The sequence below is a fragment of the Sitophilus oryzae genome, unplaced genomic scaffold (assembly GCF_002938485.1).
Source record: "Sitophilus oryzae breed Bouriz unplaced genomic scaffold, Soryzae_2.0 scaffold_1396_pilon_pilon, whole genome shotgun sequence".
NCBI lineage: Eukaryota > Metazoa > Arthropoda > Insecta > Coleoptera > Curculionidae > Sitophilus > Sitophilus oryzae.
Window position 1 is genome coordinate 3390414 of NW_022146055.1, and position 25070 is coordinate 3415483.

The following is a 25070-nucleotide window of genomic DNA, read 5'->3' on the forward strand; positions in this document are numbered from 1 at the left end:
AATTATATTTTATCCTCTCATATACGTCTATTTATTTTTTTGATTATGTAACGAGCACTTATGTTTACTCACTTGTCTCGCCGAACAGCTTGAATCCATTTACGCTTTTGATCAAATCGGTGTGAGAAACTATGAAGCTATAAAATATTGTTTCGGGAGAGTTGAATATCCGGGAAAGTTGAGTTACTGAATGTTATTGCACACAACAACGCCCTAAATCCGCTCTCCGTTATGCGTTAAGATTTTTTCGGCAATTTTACTAATATTTGAAATTGTCACAACACAACACGACGCCTAGTTCGGATTCTTTTTCACTTAATTTTTACTACCCGAAACAGTGTTACATCGCACCAACCTCGTACCTGAGTGTTTTGTAGTTTCAATAACTGCACTATTAAAAACTCAAATACTTAAATATTATGACAAAGCCACGATTTTAGTATTATGTTAATGCGATCAACATCGGAACTGCGTGAACAAAAACAGAGCGAAACAGCAGAATCACAGGCAGAATACAGAGCCGAAAACTTCTGATTTTAAAATCAACCGAAGATATTTTCCGACACAGATGTCTTGTACGTCTCGTTTCTGAGTAAAATGATTAATTATTAACGTAAGTAATAATATTATTAAATAACTCTGTGCGTCATGATAGACAAATACTTGAATTGTGTTTTTTTATCTTTGAAGGATGCGTGTCACAAAAATGAGCTCGCCTGTCAGCACTGACACGCGTGTCATAAGTTCGCTATCATTGATCTAAGCATAGAATCAGATATTATTTCTTCAATATTTTATATTAAAAGGGTAAAAACCGGCCTTAAGGATATAAAATATTAAAGAAAAAATATTTTGATACCTACTCACGATCCGTTAAAAATTCGACAAAGGACAAGGAAGAAAATCACAGAAACCATCATACAGAGAGGTAAATATTTTTTTATTGAACAACATAAACATAAACATATAATCACGCATTTCTTCAATATTTTTTATTAACATTACATTGGAATAAATAACTCTCCAACTACAAGCAAATATATTTTGTTACAACTCTTGTTTTAATCTTAATTCACATAAAATGTACAATAAAACGACTAAGAGTGGATATTAATCCAACTGCACCAATAAAAAAATAATTAATATAGGAAGAAATACATGAAAATTCTTCTAAATATATAGAAAGAAAAAGACAAAAAAGGATTAAAGCCATTTAGTTTTTTGTCTCTTGGTTTCATAATTTTTGGTTCCATCGTATATGCCTAAAAACTTTCGTACATTTCTTCAATATTCTTTTTTTGGTGCTTTTTCTATTAACCTTGTAGACTTAGTATTACGCTCTGACTCACCGCATAGAACTTAATAGAAGTCTACATAGATCTTTTTCCCAATTAATATTTTTATCTTATCTTATAGGTTAGTATACATAAAAAAAATCAACAACAAAAATTAACCTACAGAATCCCAATTTTTTTTCGAGAAATCAAGCAACTATAGCATAGAGTAAATTGCAAATTCCTTAAAGCTATAAAATACACACAACACCTAGAATTATAAAGAACAACCTTATTTAATTTTTTTTGTAGTTTTGTTATTATATTCTTTAAAAGCTTTTTTTATTTTTAGTGTTTTTAGTGTTAAATGGGAGAGATAAATGACTTTAAGCTTTACATTGCAACGATTTAAACGTTTTTACAACTTAGCTTTGTGAGATTTTTATATTCTTTCGATTAAGTCAATCTAAGATTACAAAGATTTAATTTTATACCTTAAAAACTAACTTTGTCTTTATGGGTGAAATAGCCGTCAAAATTACAAACTTTAAAGAGAAAACCGTCTGGCAGTTTAGAAGAATAATATACAGGGTGATTTAAAAAATACCGCCGAAGATTTATATGAAGTGCTTCAAAAATAAAAACCCTTAATTATAGCACCACCTTATCATTAGGAGTATTCTTGCAGCTTTTTAGTAAAGATGTAACAAAGATACTCGAAAAAAAACTACAAGAATAGAGAGAGTGGATTTTTTCCTATAACTGGTAAAAAAGTTACAGTAATTCATATTTTTTAAAACACCATGTATATATCTGTAGAAAACATGATCTAAACCATGTGTTATAAGTGCATATTGAATTTAATTTACTTTGAAATCAATAAAGCACAAATATACAGGGTTTCAGTTGATAAACTTTAGATTAAGAGATCATAATCTCCATTTCTAAATACCTTCAATCTGACAGGACGGTTTATTTTGACAACTATACCCCTAAAATCACAAAATACATATAATGTGGAAGGAAACAAGCCGTGATGGGACTACTCAATACACCAACCTCTTTTGAAGTTTAAGTTTTCTTTAAATATATGTATAGAGATACTATTTTTAAGTGATTTTTTAAAACTTATGCATTGGAAAAGAAGAATTAAAGATGGGTTTATGAGAGAGGAGTTTAAACAAAGAATGTTTAAACATCTACAACCATCTTTTTGTGGATGTCAGTGTTGCCAACCACATTGCAAAATTCCTCGAAAGAGATTTTGCCGTCTTCATCTTTGTCAGCAAAGAGAATGGTTTTGTCCACAATCTGCTGAAGTTGGGTGTCTTTCAAATTGTTGCCCACCATCATTTTTAATACCTGTTTTCGTTTAGAAAGTAAATAACAAAAATCAGTAAAATTATACAGCAAAGAATATCATAAGAATATTTTCAATTTACAATCAAAGAAGTAAGCCAAAGTTAGGAGATCTCTTATTGTTTTGCATTGTTGCCACATATAACTGGGCTTATGACATTGGGTTTAACAATGATTGTTTACCACTCAATTATATGAAAAAATGGTAATTTATTCAAATACTGTACTGTATGTAAATACTGTCAAAAAAATTAAAAATGTTCATTAAAATGTTACATACCTGGAACAATTCTCCATTAGAAATGTACCCATCATTATCCATATCATAGATACGGAAAGCAAATCTCAATTTGGATAATTTATCCCCTTTAACACTAAATTGGGACACTCCTTGTATAAACTCTACAAATAACAATAAAAGCAAGCATATTAAATACGGAACAAAAATATGACTATTAAAATTAAAGACATACCTTTAAAATCAACCTCCCCATTTCCATCAGCATCGAATATATCAATTACACGTTGAACCAGTGGATTTTGCTGTAATTCTGGAAGAGACATGAACTCATCAATGCTCAGAGCACCCGAATTGTCCAAGTCTAGCTTCCGGAACCTTTTTCCAAGTCGACGGATTTCATCAGCATCAACTACATGAGTAAAAAGAAAGCTTGTACCATATTTTAACTAAACAATTATATACAACTAAAATATTAAGAAATTGCATGAATGATTGTTATCTCTAAAAGAAAACAATAAAAAATTGGAAATGTTTTTGAACCTAGACTTATAAATTAGCTTGGATCAAACTGATGTCTAAATATAACTAATAAAATCTTATACTTACAGTTAGAGCATAGCTCCATGGGCAGGGAACTTTCGTTACCCTAAAAAATAGCATGTTTAATTATAATATCCCTTTGAACTAGTTCATTTAATGTCTTGGGCCAAGATATGGGCTTGCCCTACAGTAATAGAAATCCAAGTATTTAACTACATTCTGAATAGTAAATTGATATTTATGATAATTACTGTAAGTTATAGTGCATTTTTAAAATATTCTTACCATGGCTGGAGCCTTTTAAACTTGTTTTTATTGACAATATAATTTGACCAGCCTCACTCAACTTCAATTAAATGTCAAATTTTATCAAAAAACTCGCTGGCAGACAATCGAAAGTTATCAAGGTCCGTTCTGTCAAAAAGTAGAGCGCTTTGTTATCGATTATAGGGGGATCAGATAAGAACGTTCCGAAAATTAAATTTAATTTTAAAACTGAAAACCTGAAGTCAATAATCAATTAATTGAGGTAAATAATTATGATGTCAGAGTTTTCTTCCTTTGTTATTTGATTCTTTTATTCTTGGACGCCAAAAACCGAAAATCTAGAGTATCTTTATTGCTTTTATCTTAATGCGGAACTTACCTACTTACCTTTCAAAATGTCAATTTTTTATTGCAATTTTTTTTCTGACGTTATTTAACATTTAGGTTAACTTTTTAATTTAGCAAAATAGTTATGTATTTCTAAAGTCTCAGCATAAACAAACATCCGTGTTTACAAAATTATTTTATAAATATGACTACATGTTTAAAAACACTTCGCGGATTCGTTTTAACTTTTCAGTAGTATTTAACAACTGGTATTTCAAATTGTTAGACAATATTTCTTTTGCTCCTTCCAGTATGTCTAATATTCCCAGTAATATATTATCGAACACTGGTGCAACAAGTTCATGGGCTGTTACTAGTCTCTTAGATGGAGATAGAACTATACGAAGATCAACAAGCGCAGAGAACATATTTCAATTTAGGCCATTTGTTATGCAGTGTCCCCAAGTCAGTACAGAAAATGATTATCAAAATAACACAATGGAGTCTCAATATATGAATTGTGAGTATTCAAACTTATCAGAAATGTGTCAGACATTGTTTACAAATAAAAGAATCTAAAATTATCAGTTTATTGTAATGTCAAGTGCAAATACTTATTTTACTTATTTCTATTAAAAGGTTATCCATTGTATTATTATGGAAACGCAGTATATTCATCAGCATATCCTTTTATATATGGTACCCTTTCTTCCACTATGTTTCAACAAATGCAGGGTATTAATAATTTACATATTTCAAGAAATTACATGACAAGAAGTAGGAGTGATGATAGTATATTCAGAAAGTCACAACCCAATGAACGAGGTAAAGTAAATGTAATGAATGTTCTTTAGAAAGCTTATTTTAAACAATACCGAATTAACTATGATAATTTGTTTAAATAATATTTTTCTTGAAACTTCTTTTATCTTATCTAAAAATTAGAACATTTCTTTTTGCTTCATAATGTTTTTAAATTATTGAGGTAAATTTTGTAACAAAAATGGGAAATATTCTCAGTTTGTATTTAATTTGTTTTTTAATGATTATTAATATTATCTAGTATATATTTTTCCAGATTTAAAAATTTTATCAAAGAGATACTGGGAACAAGTGAATAAATATGATGAAAAGCCAGGATTTCAGTTTAAACTTATGTCGTATAATGTGTTGGCTCAGGATTTGATCGAACAACATCTATATTTGTATAAATATCATAACCAGAAAACATTAGAATGGAAAATTCGATGGAGGAATCTGTATGAAGAAATAAGTAAAATTTTACCAGATGTATGTAAATGTTTTGATACGAAAATACTTATTTTTAACATTTTTGCACTTTGCTTTGGAAAATTGCGTAATTCGCAATGTATAATTGGTTGCCTAATGTTTTAGACAAAAGTAGTTCAAATGTCAGATCTTAGTGAAATTAGTAAACTTAGAAGAGGTTCATGAACGGTTCATGATATTTCTTTATGGCAACTTTTTATAAATATAAGTAAATATAATGATTATAATCAACGTGACAACATCTTCGGTTTATAAGTAATATTATATTTTTAGAACAAGCAGTATTTATCATTTTTTTGGCTTTGGTAGATTTTTTATTATATTGGTTGTCTATTAAATAAGTGCAAGCATTTTCCTTATTTTTAAAATAAATAATAGGCGTTATTTTTAACTTTGACAGTTAAGGAAAGTCAGTTAGAACATTGACAAGAAAGTTATACTTAGCAGAGTACTTTACTTAAAAACTTTCGAAATTTTTTTAATGGTTTTTCATTTTTACATAGAACTTTATGATGTGTGAAATTTACTTCCTGTTTCACCGGAAATTACTACAACTTTTGATTTTTAAATGGCACCCTAAGTATATTTCTACTTTATTGGATAAAAAATGACACTGAATAGAATGAGGGTGCATCCATACCATCCTAGAAAAAGCAGAACGGCTTATCGGCGTAACGGCCTTGAATAGATTTCCAGTAATTCTATTGGCTAAAATCTTTGACAGATGAATTTTTCAGCCAATAGAATTGTTGGAATTCGAGGAAATGACCAAAAACAATGAATACGTCAATCAATCCTAATTTATGTCATATACTAACATACCAAATTTCGTTTTTTATCTGAAAAATTAAAAAAGTTTTATAGGGGTGAGCCAAGAACGGTAAACTAATAGGATTGCTCATCCTCATAAGACGTACGTTCGCCTCTTCCCGCGCTTCAGCTGACAGTTGTGACGTCATTGTAGCCCTTGTCAAAGACTTCGTGGCCTTGTCATGATAGTGTGTATTATTAGTTGCCTATGGTAAACTTATAAAAATAACAGCTGAGAAATTTTGAGTTAATTATTTTGTCAATTTTAAATGTGAAAAAGGTGTCTTTAAAGTTTTTAGAGCTACTAGCTATATGTGACAAAGTGCATACTAAGTGCCCACGATTTTGTTTATTAATTATTTTAAAGCAAAATATGGAAGTACTCTAAAAAGAATGCTTGCAAAAGGTGATGCTGGGAACTGCTGTTCTTAAAAATGCATTATCCGAGTATTTAATACGATTTATGCAGTTAATTTTCTATACTGCATACATATAAGGTGTTTAAATAAATAAACTAAATAATGAACGTTTTGCATTCGGTAACCAATAATGCACGTGTGTGTATTATTGGTTGCCGGATAAGGGCTAATAACCATGACAAGGGCTACAATGACGTCACAAAGCGAGTAGTTTTCGCATGCACCTGGCGGACACTTTTGGCTGAATGAGCAGTCCTATTAGGTTAACTGTTCTTGGGGGTGAGCCACTTGGAGACGCACAGAAATACCTATTTTTAGTAGTTTCAAAAATCATATTAAATTTGTATTACTAAAGCAAACCTTCTATAAAACTTTTCTATTTAACATTTTTTCATAATTCTCAAAACAAATGAAAATTTAATTTTACTCTATTATTGTACTTATCTTAAAAGATATCCTGTATAATGTTACTGTTCTATGTTTAATTATTTTTCGTGAGTTTTAAACTCAAAATTATCTTATTTTTTCTTATAGATTATGTGTTTGCAAGAAGTACAAGAGTCCCATTTAACAGACTATTATAATAAGTTTGAGTTTTTAGGTAAGGAAACAATAAACAAAATTTTAGAATGTTCTTATTATTATACTCGAACTTTTTTATTGTAACAAGGATACAAAGGGTTGTATAAAAAACGGACAGGTATGACCACGGACGGCTGTGCCATTTTTTATCAAGCTGACAAAGTCAACCTGGTTGAGTATGAGACAGTCGAATTCTTCCAGCCCTATGTTGGTGTGCTGAACAGGGATAATGTAGCGATCATAGCGAAATTTAGTCCAAAAAATCAGCCGGAAAACGAATTTATAGTTGCTACCACGCATTTGTTGTATAATCCTAAAAGAACTGATGTGAGATTGGCTCAAACTCAGCTGTTGGTGGCCGAAATTGAGAGGTTAAGTTTCTCAAGATCACAGAAAAGGTAAGATTACCGCATGATCGAAGAAAACGTCATCAAGTTAACTTGGAAATGCCGATCACTGACATTCATCATTTAATTATGAGTATGAAACTTTGAATAAGAAGACTACGGAAGGAGCATATCAAAAATCTTAGGTCCACCGCGATGGGCCTCAAATATGGCCGACTTAAATTCCGGTTTACCAGTGCCGTTCTAATTTTATTTAAAAAATGTAAAACTATGATGTAGGGTAGACGTGGGGTAGACTCAATAATATGTTGTTTTATTTTACGTTGTGAATAAATGTTGGTAGTTATTAAAATTGTTACAAAAATATATAATTCTAATAAAAATAGATAAGTTATAATAATTATTTATTAACACAAACATCCGATACGCTACTGAAGCAGGTAAATCAAATTGACGTATCTAAATTCTTTGACATCTAATCTTTGACAAGCAGTAAATAAAAGCAAAAATGCAAGAAAAATATATAATTAGTTAATTTAATCGAATTTCATAAATGATCAGTTTACTACACGTATGTATATTATATAGTCACTTACTAGCGAAAAGTTGTTCCATTATTTCACTCGATTTTTGCCGAGATCTACCGCACGCTACACAACCAACTATTTTAGAGTCTTTTTCGATAAATTGCGATAGTGTCACTGTTGATTTAAGTTCTGCCACAATTTCTATCTAGATTTACTACCTTTATACAACTATCGGTAGTAGAATAAATAATAAATAACATAAAATAAGCTCCGTAAAGACTGACAAATCCACAAAATTTCAAATCAAATTCAAATGTGTCAAATGAATCGTCAAACAGAGCTGCCAAGGATCCCCACCCTAGGGTCCTTTTTCCGCCCACCATGCATGAATACACGGATATTATTATGCTCCTTCCTTAGTCTTCTTATTCAAAGGTATGAAATGACAGCGAAACCAAACCAAACCAAACCAAACCAAATCACTTCCGAGCCAACCTTGATGCCGTTTTTTTTTCAATCTTATGATATAATGATTAGCTATAAATAATAATAATACCAAATAAACTTTTAGTCACGTGATTAAGCTCAACCGGCACAGCGTTGTCCACTTTTACATATTTTCTTTTAATCAAAATATTTTAGGCAATAAAAATAAATTAATTATAAATATATAAACAGTTATTATTTACATTAAAAAATGTTACCTCCTTAACAGCAGTTAAAGGATATAAGGTTGCGATAAGTTTTTAGCAACGGCTGTTAAGCTGCTTCGGCATCTTGTAGGCTTCTCACTACAAGCAATTCTAAAGAGGACAGTTTTCGGCTGCGAGATCTGCTAGCTAGTAAAAAAAAATTAAGCTTAAAGTATCACAACAAAGTCGCAACACAATTCACTTAAATCAAAAACTCGTAATACAAAACCGAAGCACAAATTACCTATAACAGATGCGAAAGAAAGCGACTGCATCGGAAACCGCTCGGCAAACCCCACACGCCTATTGAGTGGTGTAAATACACCAGTCGTTTAGTCCGGAAACCTATGCTGTGTCGTATTCGCTTGCTGGAATGACATAGTGCGTGGTTATATGTTTCTTTTTAAAAACGGGTGTAGGATTTTTGTTGAACTTTTGAACTGTTATTTCTAAGTTTTAGTAATTTGTATATCTTATTTAAAATGGGATACAATGTGTTTATTTATAAGGAAAAAAAAAAGATATTTATAGTATAAAAAATTAATTTATTTAACAAAATTTAATTAAAAATGTGACAAAATAGTACCTTTCCATTGGTTCTATCGGACTTTTTTCGACTATATAAATCTTTATTTGTAAACTTTAATACATCAAATATTTTCAATCTAATAAATCATTTAATGATGTAAATAAGAGGAAATTTCTCACACGGGTGGTCAAATTCTATAGTTTTCATTATATCAAACAGCCTCTGAGAAATGTTTTCAACTCAAAATGCCTTTAATTATGTTTGACTACATCAATTAAAAGGGTCTTCAAATACATCAATGTGATATTTGTCTAAAATTTGCAAAAGAATCCGAATCTCTGGATAACTCGAAATTATTTACCCATTTAAAAGCCTTTGATCATGAAAGTGGAAAAATTTGTTCATTTTATATACTGGAAATGGAAAAATTATTTATATTAAATTTTGATGAGTTTTGCACTGAAGAAAACATTCAGAGGCTGTTTGATATAATGAAAACTATAGAATTTGACCACCGATGTGAGAAATTTCCTCTTATTTACATCATTAAATTATTTATTAGATTGAAAATATTTTATGCATTAAAGTTTACAAAAAATAAAGATTTATATAGTTGAAAAAAGTCCGATAGAACCAATAGAAAAGTAACTATTTTTGTCACATCTTTAATTAAATTTTGTTAAATAAATTAATTTTTTATACTATAAATATTTTTTTCCCTAATCTCCTACGAACTGATATAATATGACGAGCAATCTATTAAATTACTGTGAGAATAAATGCCTCGATAACATATTGGTGCAGATTATTTTCACCCAAACAAATAATAACCCAAACTATACATTGATGCGGATTGTCTATGAACTCTTTCTGAAGGTCGCAGAAACCTGAACGCGTAATTCGGTGTTCTTTCGCATCTGTTGTAGTTAATTTGTGACCGAAGTGTCAAAATAAATCAAAATGTCGTCTGTTGATGAAATCATTATTTCTGTCATTAGAAAGACTATTATTTTCCTAAGACATATTTATGAATTATTGTATATTCTTTATTTTCAGTGATCAATATCTGCCAATAATAATAACTGGTGATTTTAATACTAAACCAGATTCTGCTGTGTACGAATATATTACTAGGGGTGTTCTGACCTATAAACACTTAGGGGAGAGATGTTTGGACCATTCTAATACCACAAGACACGGAAAAGTTTTAGTACCTAAAGAATTGGAAATTACAGGTAAATTCATAGAAATATATACATGCATGTGTAAAAGATAACTACCCATATACACACGGTGGCGCCTCTTATCCGACGCAGAGGCTCAAAGAAGAACGGTAGTTTATATTGAAATGAAATGCGTTTTACAAAAATATATAAAGTTCTACAGGGTGTCTCCAAAAAATGTTACGCTTTAAAGTTTAAAATATAAGGCTTTTAATAGCGATGGGAAAAACCGATTAATTTCAATAATCGAGTACTCGAGTTTCAAGCGATTGCAATAACCGAGTGATCGCTCTAGCGAAATATCACTCGTATTTAAAAATACGGTTTTTCACCCGTCGCATCTTGTAAGTACTCGTTAACGCTAAGCGCCAAGCAGGGTGTTGCGTGCGCAGGGCACATATTCTTTCGGTAATGAATGGCAAGTAGCAAGCGGCGAGCGATTCGCTTGATCGCTTGATTTAGTTTTTTTTAAAGCATTGTCGATATAAGGCGTAAAATTTTGTCCCTCATACGCAACGGATAAATATATATACGGCGTCGTATAAATTTGCTACCTGCAATGTATGTAGAAAATTCGTTCGGCTTTTTATCGAGTATGTCACATTAAAATTTTATTAAAATTTCAATTTATTTCGTTCTAGGATCGCTTTCGTTCGTCGCTTGGAACTCGTCAGTTGCATCGCTCGTTCATAATCGAGCGATGTCGGTTTTTTCAATAATCGAGTACTCAAGCGAATTTTCGCTCGAGTTATCCCATCACTAGTTTTTAACATATTTCACATTTTATGAAAACGAAGAATAGATTTTAAATTACAATATCAGTTTCTTAAATTGTAATTTATTCCGTGTAGCCTATAATATTTAGTTAAAATATCTATTATATGTTAAACCAATTTAAGATTTGACCCGAAAAGATATACGGGGTGAGGCAAAATTAATATCAAACACTGGTCACTTTTAAAAGCGTCCAGGATATTTTTCCAATATTTAATGAAGAATTTATGTATCTTCAAAATACTAACAATGTAGAGTAAAACGTATTTTAATTATTACAGAATTAAAACTAAATATGAACATATAATTATGTGACAAAAATTGGCTAGATAAAATCAAATGGCTCAAAATGCTTTCTTTCCTGTACACTGCATTAAATTATTTTCTGTTACAGTCATTTCTCTTGTGTTATTGACAATAGTTGATCGAGATTTGAACACTGTCTTTAACATATCCCTATAATTTATAATAATTAAATATTTCCTTAATTAACTTCAAACATTTTTTCTTCACTTAACTTTAATAAACAAAAAACGTATAATACCACAAACCCAAATTCAAAACTATTTTGCGAATATTTATCATTTTCCAGAACGTTGGTTCTTTGACACAAATAATAACCTATAATTTGGCAGAAGTTTGACAAGTCTCAAAAATCTTAAGTCGAGTTCATACTCATCTGCGTCAGTGCGTCGTTCTTCGAATCATTATTGAGATATGATCTGTCATTTATTAAATAAACCAATAAGACTGGCTAAAAACAGCCAGACGACGCATGACGGATTTATATTTCTATAAACTCGTCAATAATCAACGTAAAAACTATTAGAACCTCTGTTTATTATTTGAAATAAAATATATAATAAAGTTTGTCTATTTATATTATTTGTCTGCCTACAGACAACAGTCAACATGCGATTCTTGTAAAGAAACGCGATGACAAGGAAACCATCTCCAGAACGGAAGAATCCGCTCTCATCAAGCTGCACAATTCTGAAAAAACCGTTCAAAAAACCACTGAGGAAGTTGTGAAGAATTCGGAACTCTTCTGTTCAGGCACCATATCTCATTTATTTGCCTTAAGATCGGTATATGATCATGGCCATCACGAAAACTCTGAAGGATCAACTTATCACGACGAATGGATATCGGTGGATTATATTTTTTACAGGTACTTACAGTTCTTTACTTAGATTTGTAATATACAGAGTTTGCCAGAAAGTTCATTCACAACCTAACCAAACAAGCGAGGATGATTTTTTTACTAGCGATTAAAAGATGCGGAAATTCTATAGCATACATAATTACAAACAAATATATTTGAAGTGAAACTTCTTACTAACAGCTATTCAATTGGAGGATTTGAAGGGCATGTTTGAAAAAGTGACATATCGTCCTGTTGTTGCCAAAAGTCACTAACTAACATTTTTCCGAACAACCAAATTCAATCACTAACTATGTTTTGAAGCGGAGAATCGATTGCAAAAGTCATTAACTACGATTTCTGGCTATTTATGTTTTATTTTAATACCGAATAGTTACTATCACATCTTTATGCAATGCAATTCATCTTTAGACGCATTTTTCTCGGAAGTAACAAAAAGTAAGTTAGTGACTTTTGGCAGCAATGGGATGATATGTATAATGCTGTTTTAATATGAATATTATTTTCAATTTATTCCTCTAATTTGTTGTACAGGGTGAGTCAACGATAGAGTAAAGTCCATTATCTCATTTGTTTCGAGGTTTACAAAAAAATGTTAAATATAAAAGTTATAGGGAAAGTTAAGATACACATTTCAAAATTATTATAGAGTATACAGGGTGCTTCAAAAAAGTGTGGCGGATATAACATATGCTTTTTTAAATGCAACACCCTATTTTTTATTTTAGTTTTAGATTCTGCGTAAAATTTCATAACTTTTTTATATATAGTGTTATATACCTAAAATTAATAGTTTTTGTAATATTTAAATTTGTTTAAACAAATGTTAAATTGCAGTGTGGTAAAAATATTGTCAGTGGTACCATTGTTTCTGAAGTTGTAATACCAAACTTTGGTGTGAGAGTTTTAAAGAGATGAGGAAAATGATATATGTAAAGATATTTTAGTTAAATGCTACAGGGTGTTTAAAATATATTTATGAATTTCAACTATTTAAAATTAAAAAAGCTCGAATTTTTTAAATGGTACACCCTATATATTTTCATTTTTTCTGATAGATTTTGCAAAGCTCTTCAACTTTTATAATGTGTGTCATATACTTATTTTTAATAGTTTGCGATTTATTCCAATTTTTTCTATTTTTACCTTAATTTTTAATACAATTACGCTATAACATTATAGTTACCGTGACAAAACAAAAATATTTTTTATTTATTTTTAACAAGTAGTTTAATAATTAGTTACAATTGTTATTATTATTTAAAACTAATTAACTTTACTCAAATAAACTCAAATTGTAGTCGTGAATTTCTTGGATTTTCCGTCACGGAGAATAGCCACAGATTAGGGTAATACTAATTAGATTACCTAATTGTTGATGACTACTGATATACGAATTTTCTTCGACATATAGTAAAGTTTTTTTTTCTCGTAGTAATTCTGATGGTTTATAATTCATTTTGTAAAGCCAAAATTACTACTGCCGCGAAACCGTCCCATTATACACTGAAAATAATATAATATTAAAATGTTTTCTAGATAATCTACACATCTATACTTATAGTACTTAGCAAAGTATGATATTATATACAGTAAATCTAATAAAAATTAGATTTACTGTATATAATATCCGTGTATTAATGGATATGACTAAGAAAGTCCAGATTTAAATGTGAGTAACATATACATATATTTTATTTAATTGTTAACATTAGGGTAGTTTTACCAATTGTATATGTGTGGAATTCCACTGATATGTGTTTTAAGTTGTTTGTTAAATTTTTAAAAATTTTTTTTTTGATTGTATTTTGCTCTCTTAACTTTGTAGCGTCCTGAAGATGCAAATAAATTTTGCGAAACGTCGACAAATTTAAAACAAAAGACTTCTGTTGATTTCTTTCGATCCTAATCCAATTTAAAAAAAAAACACATTATATACAGTACTGAACCAAAAAATATGTTTATCTTGGCTTGTTCGTGTATATCAGTCACATTGACTAATTTATTTTCAGGAAAATCTGTAACTATTATCTCTACCTCTACCATTTATACTTATTACAACAAATTAAACTATAAATTCACGTTTGTTCTTAACTTGCTTAACAGACATATGAAATTTTTAAAGTTGTTATTTTTTGTCGTGACAGTTATGATATTATAACGTAATTGTATTAAAGATGGGTAAAAATAGATGAAATTGAAATAAATCGCAAACTATTAAAAATAGGTATTTGACATACTTAATAAAAGTTGAAGAGCTTTGCAAAATCTATCAGAAAAAATGTAAATATATAGGGTGTATCATTTAAAAAAATTGAGATTTTTTAATTTTAAGTAGTTGAAATTCATAAATATATTTTGAACACCCTGTAGCATTTAACTAAAATATCTTTTCATATATCTTTTTTTTTCATCTCTGTAAAACTCTCATTCCAAATTTTGGTATTCCAACTTCAGAAACAATGGCACCACTGACAATTTTTTACCACACTGCAATTTAACATTTGTTTAAACAAATTTAAATATTACAAAAGCTATTAATTTTAGGTATATAACATTATATATAAGAAAGTTATGAAATTTTACGCAGAATCTAAAAATAAAATAAAAAATAGGGTGTTACATTTAAAAAAACATATGTTATATCCGCCACACTTTTTTAAAGCACCCTGTATACTCTATAATAATTTTAAAATGTGTATCTTAACCTTCCCTATAACTTTTATATTTAAGATTTTTTTGTAAACCTCGAAACAAATGAGAAAATGGACTTTACTCTATCGTTGACTCACCCTGTACATTTTCTGTTTCCTCAATAGCCTGCAAATTTTGTGGAATACCATTCAAAATACACATTTTTAAGCAAATGCTTAATAATGTTAATGCTTAAATTTATTTAAGAGAAAAAATTTTGAACCTAACCAATAATTTGTAATTATAGTGGTTTACAGTAATTTTGTTAAATTAAACGAATATTCTCGTTGATTGTTGGTTTGAAATAAAGATGACAATGTCCTCCAATGAAAATGCGAGTTGCTTAATTCTAATAATTCTAATTCTGAGCTATCAAATGAGCTAAATGCTTTACTTAGACCGTTATTCAGAACCTACAAACCTGTCGATAAAAATATGCATGAAAATTTACTTTTTACAACCAGAGGATATTGGTCAAATAATGTCTCAATCAAATCAAATGTTTTTTGGAGTTTGCGCGATCCTTATCACTTTTTCTCGCTAGCTCATGCGTCAATGCATGGTCAAGGCCATGTCGCATGTCGTGTCAAGGCCGTGGTGTGTCACGATCTTGCTTTTTTACTCCTATTGCGAGTAAAGAAGTTTCACTTCAAAAAATGGTTTATGTTTATACAGAAACTTAAAAAAATTAGTTTTTCGATGTTTTTCGAATAAAAACAGTATTCTTTTTATCGTTAGAATTACATATGAGATAAATCGAAATCTATGATCCGATTATGATCTTCTGGTATGTTTAGTGTATATTAGTTCGATTATAAAACTATCTTATTCTAAATCACTAAAATATAAAGATCTTTTATATTCATTAATTATTTATACAGGATGTTTTAAAAAATATGTGCCGTATCTGGTGGGGAAATTCCTTACGTCAAAATAAGATTTATTTTTTATATCAGTACAAGTCCGATTCTGCTTTGTTTGTTTTTATTTACAGGGAGTTAGTCTTGTTTTTGTTTTTTTCGATTTATTATAATTTTCTTTCAAATGCCTTTAGTAATTCGAATGAAACTTTGAGGGTAAAAGTTCCAGAAGATGCGACTTATTTTAATTCTAAAAAATTGTCGACATATTTACCAAGGACGTGCGTATCGGTTGCCACTGGAATATTATTCTAAAAAACATGTAAGCCACTGTCTTTTTTTCACTTGATAAACAATTTCATTTGAATTTCACTTAGATGAAAATTATAATAAATCGAAAAAAATAAATGAAGAATGAACTTTAACCCCCTGTAGCTACTGACACAAAGCAAAATTTAACCTATGTTGATATAAGAAATAAATCTTATTTTTACATGAGGAATATCCTCACGAGAGATGACATATGTTTTGTGAAACACCCTGTATAAGTTGATGTATCGTTTAGGATTAGCCATAAACACTTAAGCTTGATTTTCATGCATGCGTTATCCGACGATACGATGATACATTAATTTTATTGGTTGAATTTAAAAACTTCGATTGGTTAGAAAATTACGCAGTTTTTAAATTTATTGCATTTTCGTGTCTCCGTTCATCGGATATACGATTTGTTGGTGCGATTGGTACTTGCGATTGGTGTCATTTTATATTTTCATTTCCAACTTCGCTGTTTTATTTATAGCTTCGCTTATAGTCTAAGAGTTAGCAACGTTTTCGAGAGAGTATTCTAAGAAAGCTGGTTCTTTAATATATCTTTTGCTATGCTCTCTTGAACCGAGTGCGGACCGTCTAGGGGCCGGTAGACGTTGCGTTCACTACTCGTATCATATCTGTATTCAACATCTGTTCACTACTGAGGATCACAAATTCGCCCTGTATTTCAGGAACTAAGGAGGCTGGGACAAACCTGTGTGTAGCATATTTAGTTTCATAAAAAAGTAACAAAGTAATGTGAAAATCGCATCATTGTATCTCTCCTGATAAACGAGAAATCCCATAAAATACACGAAAATGGGGTACCCTGTACAGATGTGATACGCAATAGTAGTGAACCGCAGTAGTCTACCAGCGGCCAGACGGCCCGCAGTTTGGCCAGGTGAGCACAGCAGAGCGTAGCAAAAGATATATTAAAGAACCAGCTTCCTTAAAATTCTCGTTTTCCCGACGTTACTAGACTCTTGTACTATTATATTTTTATTAAGGTTAGATTAAATTTGTCAAAAAAGCGTCAAAATGTCCGTTATCGTACGATCTTTCTCCATTGACGGGCTGCGGCTGGAGTAAAAAAATTACGGATGAAAATCAATCAGAGCGCCGCCGCCGTCGTGTCGGACCGTCGTATCAACGGATAATGGACATGAACATTAAGCCTTAGGGTTGGCATTAAAAAGTATTGATGACATATCTCAAATTTGAGACACGCTGTATAAAATGTTCTTACGTCACAAAGAGCGCAATTTAAAATATTAATCTATGTCCGGGCATATTTCCGAAAGAAAAACAAATATGTATCGCGGGTTTGCTGAATTTATTTAATCTTGAATTTGCTTAAGTTGGATAATCACACTTTATTATTATTATTATTTTTCAGTGGTAAACGTGAAGGTAGAGAAATCAAAGACCATAGATTAGAACTGCTATCTAGATACCGATTACCTCGTAAGAGTGAACTTGGATCCATGAAAATACCCAACAAAATTTTGGGTTCTGATCATTTATGTCTGGTTGCCAATTTTAAACTCAACTTTTGAGACTCGAAAAAAGTAGTCCAATTATAATAGACAACAAATTTTAGAAAAAATACCGAATTTCTGATTATTATATAGGAAACAACTATTTTTGATGTTTTAAGGAACTTTATTTTTCAATACAGTTTTAAGAACAGAGGAAAATAATCAGATTTTTGAAAATATTTCTGAACTGGGCCTTATATTATCACTGGACTAAATATATTACCGTTTAAGAAAATACTGTGTACAATGTATTAAAATGTCTTTAAATGTACTAAATCGTCAATAAAAGATTATTTAATTATAAGCAGTGTATTTTTTCTTACGTTTCTCCCTATACCAAAGAAAAGTATACTTTAATACTCTTTGGGCCTCCTTGTACTTATCTGAGATATTGAAAATTCATAGAAGATTTCACAAATAACCTTTACATCTGTTATTTTATCTTATAGCGAGCATTTTATCACAGCTTACTCACTAGCCAGCTAGCCAACTCTGCTAATCTTCGCGTACTCCCGCTTGACCTGCGCGCCAGGCGCCAACTCTTGAGAGTCAGAGCAGCAGTTGAGATTTTGACGAAGATATTGATCGACGAAGATAGTTCCAGATCCAAAAAGCTCCCAGGTACCAATTTTCATCCAAATATTGACGTTACAGAAATAATTTTTGAATCGAAATAAAAATGAAACTTCTACACCCTGTGTCTTCGAAACGTGTGTATACGAACTTTTTTACTTATTTTTTTTTGCAGAATATGCTGCCGAAGTTTCCGTAATATAGTTCGGACCACCCTGTATAACAAGTGAAAATAACAGGTTTCTGTTATTTTTTTACTGTAACGTTAAACATCTAAAAGCGCATACACAAGTCCAACATCGTTTTTACACTAATTTTCTGTCTTCAGTTCCAACTGCATTTTTAATGAAAAACAAGTTGTTTATTAAAAGAGCCAAAGATGGGTTTTTTAATTTTGACTCGCCCTGTAGTATACAGGGATGGCCTTACTGTGTGCTGCTATTAATTGTAGTAATAATTCAAAAAATTGTTCTTTGAGTTTTTTTAGATTTCCATCGGATGTAAGCTGATAGTAATTATCAATAAACATTTAATTATATTTGTTTATTTTAGAAGCTGAGATATTATGTAATGAATTAAATGTTATTATTTTTTTAGCATGTGGGCAGATTTTAAAAATAGTTTTTTAGATATACAGGTTGTCTCAAATATGCTCATGAAAATATTTTTTGGTCAGGGGATTTGCCATAAAATTTTCATTCCAATAATAATTTACGAGATAATTTATATAGATTGGTTTTTGAAACAATTTTAGAGTAAATATTTTGTACATCAAAATATTGTACAGATGTGAAAAAAGTTTTATTCATAAGGTTTATAAAGGGGTGTATCCTAAAATACTTTGTTATATACAGGGTGTCACAAAAAAAGTTATGGTAAAGTTAGTTTTATTTATTTATTTATTTTACGTCATTCTATATAGGGTATTTTTTATGGCGTCACTAAAATCGGAATATTTAAAATGGTATATCTCAATTTTTTTAAATGCAACATTCTGTATATTATTTTTCTGTCAGATGCAGAATTAAAAAGTGAACATTTTTTATTTAAAGTGTTTCTAAATTTTTAACGGTTTCGCAGATATTCGCAATATTATATTACATATGGCCACAGATAATATGTGTTATCTGTGATATGGCCCTTTCAACAGTAAATTTTTATCAAAACCACCTAATATGATCTTTGTCTAATATTTTATCGTTGAAAATCCCATATGTAATGAAATACAGAAAATATTTGCAAAACGGCTAAAAATTTAAGAACACTTTAAAAACAAAAAATGTTCATCTTTTAATTCTACATCTGAAAGAAAAATAATATACAAGGTGTTGCAAATAATACATATCTGTGAAACTATGGCGAGTGCCACGACTATACTTTGCCTAGTTAATAGACCACGACTATACAGCTACGTCAGTGGTCACGGGAGGCGAGAACAAGGTCATATAAAGTGGCAGAAAAAGAACAAAGAATTTGACAAGGAGTAAAGCTACTAGTTTCCTTATACTATGTTAAAATAGAATAGATGATTAACACCATGTACATTACTTTTCAGAATTAATTCTTGTGCTGACTTTAAAGGCAAAGAAATAAACTTTACTGAAAAATAGTATTGCTTCCTTAAATTTATACAGGGGTATCAAAAATTGCTAATCTATTTTAAGGATTTATTTTATACATAAACTTCGTTATTTCAAATGCAACACCCTGTATTTTTTAAAATAAACTAAAGTAGATTTAAATGTTCGTTCAAACTATATTAGGGTTTCCTACACCGATCTAGCTCAGTTTTTGAATAAAAAGCGATTTTTAACTAAAATTGCAATCAGGATGGCTGGTGTCGCCGCACGACAATTTTCTATTGACAGTTAGTAACTATTTTCAAAGTCGACATTAGTTTATGGACATTATTTTAATTATAATAATAATTATAATTTATAACAGTTTACATAGATTTACCTACAATAGTTTATTATTTTAGATAATAGATTCATTATTATTTTACCAAGAAAAATAAAGCAGTATCTGCTGGCGGAACGAATGGATATGTTACCAGTGATTTTATTTTATTAGGAAAATTGCTTCTTGGCCTCAAGAGCTTAAAGATATCGAAATAGGAATTTTCCTGATAGGTGTTCCTTTGCAAAATTACTTGTCCTATTTCGCAGATCTGGTAGTGTGTTTTATAAAGAAACTATCAGGCAGAAACCTGTCGTTGGAAATGAAGAAAATGAATTTGCCGTAATTGGCTCTTTTATAGAAAATCTATTCATTCCAACAAGTCATCGTAAAATAAATCAAAGAACTATTTCTTCATTTTTCTTGATAGAATAATAAATACATGTTTAATAAATATTATTTATTATACTATTGTAGGTAAATTAAATAAAAGTAAACTGGTATAAATTTAACCATAAATTAATTTGGATTTTGAAAATAGCTACTAACTGTCATTAGAAAAATTGCTCTTTATTAATTATAAATTATTAATTATTATAAACCAAACCAAACCAAACCAAAATCTGAGCTAGATAGGTATAGAGAACCCTCGAGAGAACCCTAATATAGTTTGAAAGAGCATTTGAATCTGCTTCGATTTATTATAAAAAATACATGGTGTTCTATTTGAAATTTTTATGTAAAATAAATCCTTAAAATAGATCAGTAATTTTTGGTACCCTTGTATAAAATTTAAGGAAGCAATACTATTTTTCAGTAAAGTTTATTTCTTTACCTGTAAACTCAGCACAAGAATTAATTCTGAAAAGTAATGTACAGGGTGTTAATAATCTATAAAATATCTCAAAAACCAAGAATTTTAAACATATTTAACCCTTATAATAAATGCCTTTTTTTGGGCCCACGAATCCAAAAATGAAATAAAATACCGGTTGTTCCATAAGAAAAAATATAACTTTGGTATGGATCTTAGTTCTGAAACACCCTGTATATTTCAAAATAATTTTAAGTTGTGCACATTGCCTCCTCACATATACCCATAAAATATTTCGTTTCTACATCTTTCAGTTTTCGTATAATCAACTGAGGCGAATGAGGTGCGCCACCCTGTATATGAAAAATCATGGCAAATTTTAGCAGGCTCAATTTTTGAAGTGCAGTATTTTATAGTAGTACCTATTTTCATTCTAGGGAGACGTCTCTTGCCATTTAAAACTTCTAAATATACAGGGTTTCGTAAAGAGATTCCTCACGTAAAAATAAGATTTATTTTTTTATATCAACATTGGTGTGGTTATGCTTTCTTTTATTATAATTTTCGTTTATTTATAATTGTCTTTTAAGTGATTTTAGCGATTCGAATTAAATTTTGATGGTAAATAAGTTACGATAAGTCCTACATATTTTGATGCTAAAAAGTGTCCACAAATTTACAGGGACGTGCATATGGCTATCAGTGAAATAATTTTCCAAGAAAGAACATGCGCGCCACTGACTTTCTCTTGTTAGCAAAATTGTTTATGCCGATTAAAAATGTTTTGTTATAATTTGTTGATTTCGATCTCCTTGATGAGATAAACGCAATTATTTTAATGTCCAATTAATAAAATTAAAATCAAAATAAAATTTGTAAATTATTTATTGAATCTAATTTATCATTAAATTTTATCAAAATTTATAACACTAATTTTCAGTGCTACTTTCCAAAAAAATATATAGACACATAGATAGATATATTTTTAAAACGTCAGTGGTTTTTGTAGACGTATCTGTTTTAAAAAACAGCGCTTTCAGATGGAGCTGACCGTCCGCGACGGACCGTCCGTAATGTTTTTTCAAGATAGCCGTCGGACGGAGCATACGCGCCCATGTGAAATTGTTCATATAAACTCATGGTACTTGCTCGAAGTCGTGGACGCTCCGCTCCATCTGAAAGCGCTGTAAAGTGTTCTCGAATAGTTGAATTTAAATATTTTAAATAGTTTTTATTCTTTGTATTTTTTTGCTTGCGACGACGGAAAGAGATAAACTTTCCGAAGCGTTAAGCATTTTTTTTGTTCGTTAGGCAAATTTGTATATCTGTAAACCTAACTTCTGACAAGTAGTTTCCGTTTGGATTAACGCAGAAGTGTTTACAATAAATAACTATTTTATTTTGTAGATTTTCTTGCAGTGGGCGAAATATCCATATGGGATTTTTTGGAGAGACGAATCTGCCACATTGGTATATAGACATTTTTTATGTATTTTAAGTTCTAACATAGAGTAACATTAAAACTATGCATTCCGCGTCCATGTTTATAGGAATTTTTGCATATTTTTTGATGAGATTGAAATGAGATTGAATGCGGCAGTCAACACTTTGATTAGTAAATGACATTTATTAAAATTTTCAAAAAATTTTGCATTTTTTTAAAGGTCATCGGCAAGGAGACAGAAATCGACAAAATATGAAAAGATAACTTTTAATCGGCATTAAACGACCTACAGATCCTAAGTACAGGGCCCGAATTCTCGAACTTCGACATGAAAACGCGCTTTACAAAGCGGTAAGCGAAGGTGTTCGCATAGGGTATTCGATTAGCGGAACGCCATGCACTCGATTTTGGTATTCTCGTTGCCGAGCGAATCGTTTTCTGGATAAGCGTTGAACACATATTGGCAGCATCGCAATTTCTCAGGTATTTAATAGTCAAATGTGGATAAAACCTAAGGATAAAACAATGAAAAATATCAATGTTCATTTTCGCTCTTATTTGAACAATATTTATAGCTACAAAGTCGTAAATTATCAATTATTATTGAGGAATTTATAGAAGAAGAAGTAGTTTTCACTAAAGAGCAAGAGAACGCACAAATCACATTTTTTCTATTTTTACTGACATTTCGACAAGAAAAACGATCCTTTATGGTAATAAAGCAGTCGATTTTGGTATTCCCGTTGCTATGCGAATCGTTTTCTGGATACGCGTTGAGCACATATTGACAGCATCGCAATTTCGCAGGTATCTAAAGCCGGGTTGTCACTGCCCGAAAGTGTTTCACGAAAAAATGTTTCGCGAGTGTGTTTCGGACAACGAACATACATACGTTTCGTGCTCCAAGCGGAAACAAGTGGTGAGCCGCCAGTTTGTGCGAGGCAATAATTCTTGGTCCATTTCTGGCGCGAAACACACGATGCACGTTCACACTCTGAGCAACACAGAAGACGAAGCTCTTTTGATGCGCGAACGCAAACCGACTGACGCTAGCTCACTTCGAAAAATATTCACGAAACGAGTTAAAGTATACACGAAGCGAGGCTAGTTTCGCGAAACAGTTTCGCGCAGTGACAACCCGGCTTAATAGTCAAATGTGAATAAAACAATGAAAAATGTGAATGTTACGTGAATTTATGTTGAAAACGCTTCCCAGCATTTTCGATGTTTTGAACAATATTTATAGCTGCCAAGTCGTAAATTATCAATTACTTATTGAGGAATTTATAGAAGAAATAGTTTTCACTAAAGAGCAAGAGAACGCGCAAAATCACAATTTTTTCTATTTTTACTGACAGTTCGACAAGCAAAACGATCCTTTATGGTAATCGTTTTCGAATCGCTCAGCGCAATCAATAAAGACTCCAAACGCGTCAGATGAGAATACCAAAATCCGTTATAGTTAAGTGCGCGCTGAGCGAAAATTAACGTCATATACGCTGAGCGTCTAAAAGCGCTTAGCATTTTCTAATTTTCAGAATTCGAATCCAGGGCTTGAATTCTGTAACTTTGACCTAAAAACGTTACGCTTTCAAAGCGGGGATCGAAAGTATGCGATTAGCGGAACGCCAAGCAGTCGATTTTGGTATTCTCGTTGCTAATCGTTTTCTAGATACGTGTTGAGCACATATTGACAGCATCGCAATTTCGCAGGTATCTAAAGCCGGGTTGTCACTGCGCAAAACTGTTTCACGAAAAAATGTTTCGCGAATGTGTTTCGGACAACGAACATACGTTTCGTGCTCCAAGCGGAAACAAATGGTGAGCCGTCAGTTTGCGCGAGACAATGATTCTTGGTCCATTTCTGGCTCGAAACCCACGATGCACGTTTACACTTTGAGCAACACGGAAGACGAAGCTCTTTTGATGCGCGAACGAAAACCGACTGACGTTAGCTCACTTCGAAAAATATTCACGAAACGAGTTTCGGGGTGAGTACGAAGTATACACGAAGGGAGGCTAGTTTCGCGAAACAGTTTCGCGCAGTGACAACCCGGCTTAATAGTCAAATGTGAATAAAACAATAAAAAATGTGAATGTTACGTGAATTTATGTTGAAAACGCTTCTCAGCATTTTTGATGTTTTGAACAATATTTATAGCTGCCATGTCGTAAATTATCAATTACTTATTGAGGAATTTATAGAAGAAGTAGTTTTCACTAAAGAGCAAGAGAACGCGCAAAATCACAATTTTTTCTATTTTTACTGACAGTTCGACAAGCAAAACGATCCTTTATGGTAATCGTTTTCGAATCGCTCAGCGCAATCAATAAAGACTCCAAACGCGTCAGATGAGAATACCAAAATCCGTTATAGTTAAGTGCGCGCTGAGCGAAAATTAACGTCATATACGCTGAGCGTCTAAAAGCGCTTAGCATTTTCTAATTTTCAGAATTCGAACCCAGGGCCCGTATTCTGTAACTTTGACATAAAAACGTTATAATTTCAAAGCGGCGAGCGAAAGTATGCGATTAGCGGAACGCCAAGCAGTCGATTTTGGTATTCT

The 25070-nt window shown here is 31.0% G+C and overlaps 2 protein-coding genes across 3 annotated transcripts; one reads left to right on the forward strand and one right to left on the reverse strand.

Moving 5' to 3' along the window:
- The first annotated feature begins 749 nt into the window (after positions 1 to 749).
- Positions 750 to 18077, forward strand: LOC115875888 (protein angel homolog 2). The gene is made up of 10 exons (XM_030891450.1): positions 750 to 807; positions 891 to 928; positions 4320 to 4528; positions 4648 to 4833; positions 5087 to 5298; positions 7062 to 7128; positions 7198 to 7507; positions 10261 to 10439; positions 12102 to 12372; positions 17632 to 18077. Exons 3-10 carry the CDS (start codon positions 4321 to 4323, stop codon positions 17789 to 17791), a joined length of 1593 nt encoding a protein of 530 aa, XP_030747310.1. The 5' UTR covers positions 750 to 807; positions 891 to 928; position 4320; the 3' UTR covers positions 17792 to 18077.
- Positions 922 to 3849, reverse strand: LOC115875889 (calcineurin subunit B type 2). Of its 2 annotated transcripts, none has more exons than XM_030891451.1 (5): positions 3700 to 3849; positions 3481 to 3520; positions 3107 to 3283; positions 2914 to 3035; positions 922 to 2636 (listed from the first exon to the last, which is right to left on the reverse strand). In XM_030891451.1, exons 1-5 carry the CDS (start codon positions 3700 to 3702, stop codon positions 2466 to 2468), a joined length of 513 nt encoding a protein of 170 aa, XP_030747311.1. In that variant the 5' UTR covers positions 3703 to 3849; the 3' UTR covers positions 922 to 2465. The 2 variants fall into 2 exon arrangements, with proteins under 2 accessions (XP_030747311.1, XP_030747312.1); XM_030891452.1 differs by having other exon boundaries at positions 3481 to 3598; positions 3700 to 3832.
- Positions 18078 to 25070: the final 6993 nt, after the last annotated feature.

Excerpts from the sequence above, each read along its gene's own strand:
- LOC115875889 (XM_030891451.1), bottom strand. Across the intron at positions 3,284-3,480 it reads CATGGAGCTATGCTCTAACT|TTGATGCTGATGAAATCCGT; the intron begins GTAAGTATAAGA and ends TTACTCATGTAG. Across the intron at positions 2,637-2,913 it reads CTAATGGAGAATTGTTCCAG|GTATTAAAAATGATGGTGGG; the intron begins GTATGTAACATT and ends AAACGAAAACAG.
- LOC115875888 (XM_030891450.1), top strand. The coding sequence starts at position 4,321 with ATGTCTAATATTCCCAGTAATATATTATCGAACACTGGTGCAACAAGT. Across the intron at positions 4,529-4,647 it reads GGAGTCTCAATATATGAATT|GTTATCCATTGTATTATTAT; the intron begins GTGAGTATTCAA and ends TTCTATTAAAAG. Across the intron at positions 4,834-5,086 it reads GTCACAACCCAATGAACGAG|ATTTAAAAATTTTATCAAAG; the intron begins GTAAAGTAAATG and ends ATATTTTTCCAG.